This window comes from Octopus bimaculoides, chromosome 27 (genome assembly GCF_046866305.1).
Source record: "Octopus bimaculoides isolate indiv1 chromosome 27, ASM4686630v1, whole genome shotgun sequence".
In the NCBI taxonomy this organism is placed as follows: domain Eukaryota; kingdom Metazoa; phylum Mollusca; class Cephalopoda; order Octopoda; family Octopodidae; genus Octopus; species Octopus bimaculoides.
In genome coordinates, this window is record NC_142954.1 from 3008338 (window position 1) to 3020871 (window position 12534).

Here is a 12534-nt window from a genome sequence, read left to right on the forward strand (position 1 = left end):
TTGGTCGGTCCGAGGCTATAGTAGAAGACACTTGCTCAAGGTGCCACACAATGGGACTGAACCCGGAACCATGTGGTTGGTAAGCAAGCTACTTACCACACAGCCACTCCTACACCTATATGTATATATATATATATACATATATATAAATGGAAAAAAGACAAAGTAGAAAATGGTAAAATACTTTTATAAAGAACATTACAGAACCGGTTTCGAACCTTGAGATCTTTTCAGCAGTAAATGTGGATAACAAATTTTAGCAAATTTAAATGAAAAGTCTTTTTAAAAACATATTTGTGTAGTATTCAAATACCAGGGACATTTTCCTTGTTTCTGTCTGTCTCTGTTTCACTTGTTAACTTTTGTGGGTCTGGGTTCGACCTCAAACCCACAAGATTTATCGACCCCGAAAGGATGAAAGGCAAGGTCGACCTCAGTGGAATTTGAACTCAGAATGTAAAGACAGACAAAATACCGCTAAGCATTTCGCCTGGTGTGGAGGCGCAATGGCCCAGTGGTTAGGGCAGCGGTGGTGGTGGTGGTGGTGGTCATCGTCATTGTCGTCGTCATAGTGATGGTGATGGTGGCAGTGGTGGTGGTAGGGGTAATGGTGGGAGTGGTGGTGGTGGTGGTGATAACGATGGTGATGACGATGGTGATGATGTTGCTGATGATGGTGGTGATGATGACGATGATGACGGTGATGATGATGATGATGATGACAGCAATGATGGTGATGGCGATGGTAGTGATGGTATTGATGATGATGATGACACTAATTAATCACTGCCTTAATTAGCTAATTAACGAAGAGAACCTGACGAAGGGCAACATCATAGACAAACAGTCTGCTCATCAACCATTATTACTGTTATTATCGGTGTTTAACCCTAGGTCAGTCCTCATTGAGTAGATCTGTGATCAAAGTTCCAGCCATGGCCATACCCACTTTTCTCCAGACGTTATATATTCAGATATTGAACACTACACGATATATAACGGGACCTTCTAGCAGGGTTGTGGTTTTTGAGGGAGATTTCACTGCTATTTTTAGTGCTATGATCGACCACCAAGTATTGCAACCAGCCACCAAAGTAACCTGTACGAGGTTTAGAGATCTGCTAGATATAGCAGCCAAATCTCACTCAAGTCACACCCGACCCAGGAGACAATACATTGGCATCCTAGATATACCCCCCCCCCCCCGCCACTTGCCAGATTTGTGTTCGTCATGGCCGGAATGCCTTTGGTCGTATGTTTACTCAGTGTGGACTGACCTAGGGCTAAACAGTAGGTACAACGACAGCGATCGATTTGCACACCGTTTGTCCTTTCCGACTTAACCCCCCTCCATCGGGCTTTCTTTGTTATTTTGCTAATTAGGGTGGCAATTAATTGTTGATGTCATCATCATCACCATCACCATCATCACCATCACCATCATCACCATCATCATCACCCTTGTTACCATCCTCCTCCTCTTTTTCATCATTACTACCAGCATCATCTTCATCATCATCAACATCATTATCAACATCATCATCATCATCATTGTCACCACTATCATTGCCATTACTATCCTCCTCTCCCTCCTTCTCATCGTCATCATCATCTTTATCTTCTTCATCATCTTCTACAACATCATCACTGCCATGCCCCCCCCCCCAGTATTAGTATGTTCACTATTTCCAACATCACCACAAGCAATATCAATCAAACCACACAACCACCACCACCACCACCACCACCACCACAACCACCACCACCACCACTACCATCACCACCATCACTACCACGACCACCACCACAACTATAATCATTGTCATCCCTAACACTACCACCAATACCACTACCACCATCACCACCATCATTATCACCATCACCACTACCACACCCTCCCACCACCACCACCACCACCAATACTACTGTCACTAACACCATCACCGAAAACCACTGTCACCACCACCAACCGTCCCAAAGTCGGGACAGTCATGTCTGGAGTGTCTATGACCATAGGCCTGGGTCTGCCTGATCAACGACGACGACGGCAACAAAAGACACAACCGCTGTTGCATGTCTTAAACGACCCCCACCCCCACCCCACCCCTCCTCTCCTCCGCCTTCTTCACCACCTCCATCTCCTCCTCTTCCTAGCTCCGGGTGTCCTCGCTGCCGTTGCCGTTGGTGTTGGTGTTGTTGTCGCGGTCGTTTGGACAAGAGATAAACCAGTGCTTGAGACTTTCCACAGCTGTCGTCCTCCTCGCCCTCCTCCGGCTCCCCATCTCTACTTCCCCGACCCCTCACCCCGACCCCCTTCACGCACACAACCCCCCCCCACCCGTCGCTGTTGTCTTCGTTTGTCTTTCTTTCCTTCTCTCTCTCTCTCTCTCTCTCTCTCTTTTCCTTCCTTTTAAGTCATTCAAGTTTCTGTTGAACAATTCCGACCACTCGAGCCCGGCCACTAATTGGCCAGTGATACCTAACAGCTAACCAATAACGACTACAACAACAGCAGCAGCAAATAACAATGGTAATGATGCTAATAATAATAATAATAGTAATAATAATAATAATAAGAAGAAGAAGAAGAAAAACAATGATGATGATAATAATAATAATAATAATAATAGTAATAATAACAATAACAATAGCAATAACGATGTTGATAACAATAACAAGAAAAAAAATGATGATAATAATAATGATGATGATGATGATGATGATGATGATGATAATAATAAAAAAAAAAAAAATAATAATAATAATAATAATAATAATAATAATAAGAAAAACAATGATGATAATAATAATAATGGTGATGATGGCATTTGTTTTTTTACTATCATTGTTGTTGTTGTTATTGAATCAGGGTATGCCACTATGCCACCCACCACCACCACCACCACCACTACCAGTGCCACAACCACACCAACACGACCAATAAATGCTGTAATGAGCGCCGCTAACACCTCAATCGGCACCACCACCACCACCACCACCGCCACCACCACCACCACCACCACCACCACCACCACCACCACACCTGTCTCCAACATAGCCACTGCCATCATCCTCATCATCATCATCATCATCGTCATTCTCATTCTCAATCATCATCACCGTTAACATCAATGTCGTCATCATCATCATCATCATCATCATCACCATCATCATCACCACCACCACCACTATCATCATCATCATCTCTATCATCGTCATCATTATAATTGCTATCATCATCATCATCATCATCATCTCAATGTAGATAGTGTATCGATCCTGCACCTCTGCCACCACTACCACCACACCACCACCAACATCGTCATCATCATCATTGTCATCATCATTACTATCATTGTCATTATGTCTACCTCGGTATTGATACAGTATCGATCTGCTGCCACCACCACCACCACCACCACCACCACCACCACCACCACCATCACCATCATCACCACTGCCGCCGCCACCACTCGTACCGCAGCCATCACCTTTCCGCTAATGACCGTGCTACCACCAATACCACTGTTGACCACCATCGAGACGCTAATGAACATCGTTATCACCACGGACGGCAACAATTACCCCATTGTCCGATGCTGTTGCCACCACCACCACCACTGCCACCGCCACCGCCACCACCACCGCCGCCACCTCCACCATTCATCTCAATACTAGTTTCTTCATTGGTAACTATTACAACCGACACCACCGCCGCCGCCACCATCAGCACCAACATAACTGTCTTCACCACTACCACTACCACTACCACCTCCACCACCACAATCACCATAAACTCAACGACCAACACTGCTCCACCAGCGCCACCACTGGCGACTCTAATCACCGCCTCTACCACCGCTGCTACTAGCATCACCAATGCTACCACCACCATCACTACAACCATCACAAACTCAATGACCAGCACCACCACCACCACCACCACCACCACCACCACCACCACCACCACCAATGCCACCACCAGCAGCTTTGTAACCACCTCCACAACCGCTACCTCCACCACAGCAAGCATCACTGCACAACCACCACCACCACCACCACCTCCACCGGCACCACCATCACCGTAACCACCAGCATCACTGCAACCAGCAGCACCACACCCACTGCTCCATACCACCTACCACTGCTTCCACCACCACCACCACCACCACCACCACCACCACCACCACCACCAGCACTATCACCAGTAGAGGCTGATTTTATTTATTTATATTGTTGATGTTGCCATTACTGGTGGTGGCAGTGGTGGTGGTGGTGATGGAATTAGGGAAAAAGATCCCTTGGTTGAAAAAAAAAACAGGTGGAGGGTTAGCAACAGGTAAGGCATTCAACTGTTAAAGACAGTGCCTCACATACATGTGTTTGTGTGACCCATGCTAGCATGGAACAAACTTCGCTCCCAGAGAATGCTCGTAAAACAAAAAACTCATAAACAGAAAATAAAACTCATAAAAAGGTTTCTAGTGACCATCCTCACCAAGCAAGCCTAGTTGCAGGGTCCTGGATTAGTGGCCAATGACCTGACCATGCAACAAGTTATTTACATTATTTACCTATGATGGATATTTGTCCTCATCTTGTTTGTTGTTAACACAACGTTTCGGCTGATATACCCTCCAGCCTTCATCAGGTGTCTTGGGGAAATTTCGAACCTGGGTTCACATTCCTAAGGTATTTTTCTGATGTTGTTAAGTTCATCATCATGGGTTGGACGATTTGACTGAGGACTGGTGAAACCAGAAGGCTGCACCTGGCTCCAATCTGATCTGGCAGTGTTTCTACAGCTGGATGCCCTTCCTAATGCCAACCACTCTGTGAGTGTAGTGGGTGCTTTTATGTGCCACCAGCACGAGGGCCAGTCAGGCGGTACTGGCAATGGCCACGCTCAAAAAGGTGATATTTACATGCTACCTGCACAGGAGTCAGTCCAGCAGCACTGGCAACGACCTCATTCGAATGTTGTTTTTCACGTGCCAGTAAGGCGACACTGGTAATGATCACGCTCGAATGGTGCTCTTAGCGTTCCACTAGCATGGATGCCAATCATGCGGTGCTGTCATCGGATTATTATTATTATTATTATTATTATTATTATTCAGGTCACTGTCTGGAATTGAACTCGGAATCTTGGGGTTAGTAGCCTGTGCTCTTAACCACTATGCCATCGGAAAAATACCATAGGAATGAGAACCCACCACTACTACCAACCATTACTATTACTACTACCACCACCACCACCACTACTACTACTATTACTACTACCACCACTTCACTACCACTACCACTACCACCTACGACCACCACCACTACATCACTACCACTACGACCGCCACTACTACTACTACCACCACCACCGCTACTACTACTACTACTACTACCACCGCCACCCACTACTACTACAACTACTGCCACCACTAATACTACAACCATCATTAAAACTACCACTGCCGCTGCTACAATAAAGACAGCACAATTGGCCACCACCACCACCAGCGCCTGCACCAGTGCCATTAATAGCTCCACCATAAACACCACAATTTTTAACAAGAGCGCCGTCATTAACACCACAATCAATATCCTGGTGACCCCCACCACTTAGAACAATGCCACCACCACAACTGCTACCAGCAAACAATTAGTAGCACCACTACTAACACCAACACCATCAAACCAATATCAAACCACCACCAACACCACCACCACCACCATCACTGTTAGGACCGCTACTACCACCATCGACACCACCACTACCACTACCACCACTACCACCAACACCACCACCACCACCACCACTACCATCACTGTTAGGACCGCCACTGCCACCCTCATCACCACCATCGACACCACCACTACCACCATCACCAACACTGCCACTGCCACCAACACCACCACCACCACCACCACCACCACCACCTCCACTACCACCACCACCACTGACACCCTCACCAATCACTGCCAGAACCACCTCCATCGCCGCCACCCCTAAACCAATACCAAACCACCGTCCACCCACCCCACCGTTGTCCTGGGTTCCCTGGTTTCCCCTCATTAAACCAATGTTTAACAATACATGGATGTATAATGACTTGAAGAGAGAGAGAGAGAGAGAATGAGTCAGGAGGACTGGTCAAGACAAGATGTGGGGGGGGGGGGCAAGCGGTGGGGCGGGGGGGGGTAGGGGGAGAGGCGATTCATTCTTTTGTAATCTTAATAATTTCCTTCATAATTCCCTCCCCCCCTCTGCCTCCTCCCCTCCTCCTCATCTACCTTTCTTTCATTGATGTCTGATATTTCCTTTTTCCTTCTAATTGTTGCTGCTGTCGTTGTTGTTTTCCTTCTTCTTCTTCTTCTCCTCCTCCTTCTTCTTCTCCTTCTTCTTCTTCTCCTTCTTCTTCTTCTTCTTCTTCTTCTTCTTCTCCTTCTTCTTCTTCTCATTATTATTATTATTATTATTATCCAGTACCGCCTGACTGGCTTCCGTAGGATTTTCGAGCGAGATCGTTGCCAGTGCCCCTGGACTGGCTTGTGCGGGTGGCACATAAAAGACACCATTTCGAGCGTGGCCGTTGCCAGTACCGCCTGACTGGCCTTCGTGCAGGTGACACGTAAAAGCACCTACTACACTCTCTGAGTGGTTGGCGTTAGGAAGGGCATCCAGCTGTAGAAATTCTGCCAAATCAGATTGGAGCCTGGGGTAGCCATCTGGTTCACCAGTCCTCAGTCAAATCGTCCAACCCATGCCAGCATGGAAAGCGGACGTTAAACGATGATGGTGATGATGATGATGATTACCAAGGCAGAGAGCTGGTAGAACCATTACCATGTCAGGCAAAATGCTTTGCGGAGGTTTTTTTGTCTGTTGACAACATTCTAGGTTCAAATGCTGCCGAGGGTGACTTTAACCTTTCATCCGTTCGGGGTCAATAAATTAAGTACCCCTTGCATACTGGGGTCGATCTAATCAACCGGACTCTTCCCCCAAAATTTCAGGCCTTGTGCCTTTAGTAAAAAAGATTATTATTATTATTATTATTATTATTATTAAGGTGTTTTGGGTTCAAATTCCGCCGAGGTTGGCTTTGCCTTTCATCCTTTCAGGGTCTATGAAATAAGTACCAGTTGAATATTGGGGTCGATGTAAGTAAATGGCCACTCCCCTAACATTTCAGGTCTTGTGCTTATAGTAGAAAAGATTATTATTATTATTATTATTATTTCTCCTTTTCCTTCTCCACTTCTTCTTCATTCTTCTTCTTTGTCTTCTTCTGATTACCTTCCTGTCTTCATTTTTCTATTCTCCCCCCCCCCCCCCCCCTCTCCTTCCTTCCCTCCGTCCCTCCGTCCCTCATCTATTCCTTTATCTCATTCTTCTGGTCTCATTGTCCTACACAGATTTGTGATGGTGAGAAAGGGCAAATGTTTCTTTTCTTCTCTTTCCTTTTTTCTTTCTTCCTTTGTTTCCTTTCTTTTTTTTTTTTTTCCTCATATTCTTGTATATATATATATATTCTTCTTTACTCCTATTGACCTGTTCTTATCAGCCAATCTTTTGTTTGAGCCAATCAGATATTGATCTGCATCATCTGTATCTTTTGTGTATCGCTGTGGATATGTGTGTATGTGTACATACATATATGTGTGTGTGTGTGCGTGTGTATATATATATATATATATATATATATATATATATATATATATATATATATATATGCACACATATACATACATATGTATGCATATATATGTATATACATGTTTTATACATGTACATGTGCATATATATATCTATATATGTGTGTATGTGTATATATATATATATATATATATATATATATATATATATATATATATATATATATATATATATATATATATATATTCATATACATGTCTGTATGTGTGTATATATATATATATATATGTTTGTGTGTGTAGAGGTTTATGTGTATATACAGATATGTAATTATATATATATATATATGTGTGTGTGTCTGTATGTGTGTGTATTTATGCATGTATATACAATGAATAGTAACTTCATAGACGAGTGAAATGCAATTAATTGAAACGAAGCACTCAATACTGCTAGGGAAAGTGGAATATTAATTAACAAGTCTGTAGGAGTCAGTACAAATCCTTGCTCTCCAGGCAATTCACTGATGATGTAACATCCTTATATACACACTAGTATATACACAGGGCCAGATTAGGACCCAATGAGGCCCTAAGCACGTAAAAGATTTTGGTGCCCCCATAAAAGATTATGTCCTTCAAAATATAAACATTAACAAACCATAAAATAAATTTTAATTTTTCAAAACGAAATAAAACTAACAATAAGATGGAAAATAATGTTTATTTTTGTCTACTTCCATTTTATTTATATTTGAAAAGTTTCCTCCTACTTTTTTGAATTGCAAAGTCTTTGAATCAGATCCTCAAAATTAATCTTAGGTAACACATCTGCATCTATACTTAGTAGAAATAAAGGCATCCCGAATATTATTTTAGCAAGTTTAAAGTGATTTCATTTGTGCCGTGTGTGTGTAATACCATTATTTTTAAAGTAGTTGCTCCATCAGTCTTGAGTGATTATTTGTTGAAGTGGTATCCATAAACGGTTATATATATACTTACAATTTTAAAAAATTTTCTTTACTGACCTGTGTTATCACAATTGTTTGCTGAAACATTTGTGAAGTTTTTACATTTTTAATAAAATAATATTTTAACTTAACATAATGGTATTTGTATGCTATTTTTCTCACCTTATTTTGCACCTGTGGGCTTACTTGTGTGTGTGTGTGTGTGTGTGTGCACATGCACTCGTGTGTGTGTGTGCGATTGAAATTATTCTACCTGTGACATGTATGTATATCAGGAACTACACTCTCCCAACTGTCCTTCATTTTGACTGCTATTTCCAGCAGCTACACAGAGTCACTATTTTGTTCTCTTGCTGTCAAGCTACCTTTAATTACTAATTATACATTGTTCTTAATGATGATTTAATGTTTCACACTTGTTTTCTTTCTGTTTTTCCCAGGCATGGTTTTGGCGATTGTCGTAAGCCACTGCACGAGTCTGCTGCACTCCTCCAGGAGATTGTTCACTCACAGATGGTCTTTCTTGTAAGTTAACCTGCTTCACTTGATCTTCCTCTCTCTTTTTTCCCCTCTCTATTTGTACTCTATCTCTTTCCACACACATTACGTACATACATACATTCACTTCTAGTTTTGCCAGCTAAGTAGAACATGCTCTGATGAAGTCTAATAAAGCTGAAACAGCAACATTACATTCCTCAGCAGATGGCTTTTAAAGACCAGAGCTACTCCAATCGCCACTTCTCTTAAAAAGCATCTGGACCAGGTCACCAATTTGTGGATACCTCCTCCTCTCTGTCTGTCTGTCTTGTCTCAGAAACCTGTGTATACAGGATTATAGTCACTATGCTATAAGGGTAAAAGTAAAGTTCCCCTCCGAGGCATAAGTCTGGGCAAGGTTGTTTATGGAAGGCCAGCAGTCTCCCATGCACACCAGCCTCCCCTCTCCACACCATTGATGTTATCCAAGGGAAAGGCAAAGGGGCTGATACAGCTTGGCACCAGTGACGTCGCAACTCATTACTACAGCTGAGTGAACTGAAGCAACATGAAATAAAGTGTCTTGCTCAAGAACACAACACACAGCCTGGTCTGGGAACCCATCTCACTACCTCATGATTGTGAACCAGATGCTCTCACCACTGAGCCATACTCTTTAATAAAAGAAAACACGGTTTCAATTTCTAGCAGTTCTAGTGGCTATTTTAGTACCATTTCTTCTTCTTCTTCTTCTCCCCCCCCCCCAGTGAATATTATGAATCCTTACAGGAAGTTGGTCTTAATGAAGTTCTCCTTCTCGCATAATTATTTCTAATTAACTATTTGCTACTCGTTACATTTAATATATTAACCCTGATTTAATTATTGTGTGACATTTGATCAGTTTCTGTCTGTTTGTCTGTCCGTCTGTCTCTCTCTCTGTCTCTCAAACACACACTCCCTCTCTTTCTCTTTTTCATCATATATACAGCTTCTCTCTCTCTCTCTCTCTCTCTTCTTTTATACACACATTGTCTCTTTCTATTTGTCTCCCCTCTCGTATGCACGGTCTCTCTCTTTCTGCTTTTGTGTCTCTTTTGTTGTCTGTCTGTCTGTGTGTCTCTCTTTCTCACCTCATACACAGTCTCTCTTTCTGTCTCTCTCTCTTTCCTCCCTCTCTCACAAATTTTCTTTCACTCAGTCTCTCTGTTTTTATCTGCCTCTCTCTCTCTCTCTGTCTCTCTTTCTGGTTTTCTTGCTCTTTCTGTCTCTCTTTCTCATCTTGTACACTCTCTCTCTTTCTCCTTCATACACTCTCTCTCTCATTTCCTCCCTCTCTCTTTCTTTTAATCTCTCTCCTCCCCCTTCTCTCTCTCTCATGCAGTCTCTGTCTCTCTATTTGTCTCTCCCCAAACCAGCTTTACCAAGCTTCAGAAATGGCAGCAAAGAGAAATGGTCGATTCATCAGTCTTGAAGACTTTTTATTTCTTTTGAGAAAAGATAAGGTAAGTTCTCTCTCTTTCTCTTTCACTCTCTCTCTCTCTCTCTCTCTCTCTCTCTCTATCTATCTATCCAGCTATCTATCCTTCTATCCATCTGTATGTCTGTCCAACTACACCCAGAACCATGCTAATAGCTTAGGATTGATATTTAAGATTTCTTGGTTCTCTGTGAATCAATTTTAACAAAACCTTTCCCACCTGGTTTGCACATTAATGCAAAATTCAAAAAAAAAAAAAATGCAGAATTGAAGCTACATCCGCAGGTGAAAGAAAATCTTCATTAAATAGTATATGATGGGCTTCTTTCAGTTTCCACCTACTCACAAGGCTTTGGTTGGCCTGAGGCTATAGTAGAAGGCACTTGCCCAAGGTGCCATGCAGTGGGACTGAACCCTGAATCATGTGGTTTGGAAGCAAGCTACTTATTTCTTTAATGCCCACAAGGGGGCTAAACATAGAGGAAACAAACAAGGACAGACAAAGGGATTAAGTTGATTACATCGATCCCAGGGCGTAACTGCTACTTAATTTATCGACCCCGAGAAGATGACAAGCAAGGTCGACCTCTGCGGAATTTGAACTCAGAACGTAACGGCAGATGAAATACTGCTAAGCATTAGGCCCGGCGTGCTAACCACTCTGCCAGCTCGCTGCCGCCTTCTTACCACACAGCCATTCCTGTGCCTATGGTGATGATGATGATGATGATATGTTTAGGACTACTTCATTTGCTACTTTTGTCAAAATAGTCAGTGTGGGATTTCATTGTGACTTGGTTGTCATTTCGAACATGTTGTGCGACCATGTAAAGACAAACCATTGTCAGCTCATTACATGTGCGATCAGCTGACCACACTAACGAGCCAATCGGAAAACTTCATTCATATTCCTTCACCATTTCTCGGTTCGGTTTCATTCTGTGTTTGACTTTATTGATACGACACCAATTAGCTAAACCATCACCATCACCATCATCATCGTCATCGTCATCGTCATCGTCATGTGGCGTTATTAGACTCATTAGTCGGTGCAGCTAATTGAACCTGTTTCATTGGTCAAACTTTGTATTGTTAGCGGAATGATAATGAAGAAGATGAAAGAAAACAAACGAGAAAGAAAGAGAAAACAATTTAAACGATACAAAAGGTGGGGGGGGGGGGGTTAAGAAAAAAGAAGAAAAGAAAAGACAAAGAACTTGAGAAAAAAAAAAGATAAACAAAATACATAAACCTTGAACAATGTTGGCTGCCTTCCTCTCACACCCACTGCTTCTCCCCCTGCCCCCCCTTTATATATGCATGCGTGTGTATATATATATATATATATGTATATACACGCAAATGCAAACACATACACGTACATGTATGTATATATATATTTAAATATATATATATTTATATATATATGTACATATATATATATAATATATTATATATATCTATGTATATATGCATATAATATACGTATATATACATGTATCTATATATATATATACATACATACATACATACATACATATATACATACATACTCATATGTGTGTGTATATAATACAATGCCTCTCATCTGGTGTCAATCCTTCCCACCACCTCCTCCTCCTTCTCCTCCTCCACAATTTCCATGGCATTGCAGGTTAAGGAGTTTAGAAAAATCAATTACTTTGATTTTCACACCTGCACCACTACCACCACCACCACCACCACCACCACCACCACCACCATCACCAAAAGCCACCCCTAACAAGCACAACTATCGCCTCTTGTCACCATGACCACAACGACCACCACTGCCATCAGCTCCACTCCCATTTTCACCTCCACCGCACCCCCACTACTGACTATTATTGCCACCATCACTACCACCACTACCACAAGCCACCTCACCGTCACCACTACCACAAGCCACCTCACCGTCACCACTACCAC

At 42.6% G+C, this 12534-nt stretch overlaps 1 protein-coding gene across 5 annotated transcripts in view; it reads left to right on the plus strand.

The window, feature by feature from the left end:
- The window catches only part of LOC106871147 (transcription initiation protein SPT3 homolog), a 104623-nt gene that overhangs the window by 57778 nt on the left and 34311 nt on the right, over nt 1–12534 (plus strand). For all 5 annotated transcript variants that reach the window (XM_089343645.1, XM_089343647.1, XM_089343646.1 and 2 more), the window contains 2 exons: nt 9068–9152; nt 10526–10612. In XM_089343645.1, the coding sequence (XP_089199771.1) occupies nt 9068–9152; nt 10526–10612 (172 nt within the window). The remainder of the gene's footprint in view (nt 1–9067; nt 9153–10525; nt 10613–12534) is intronic.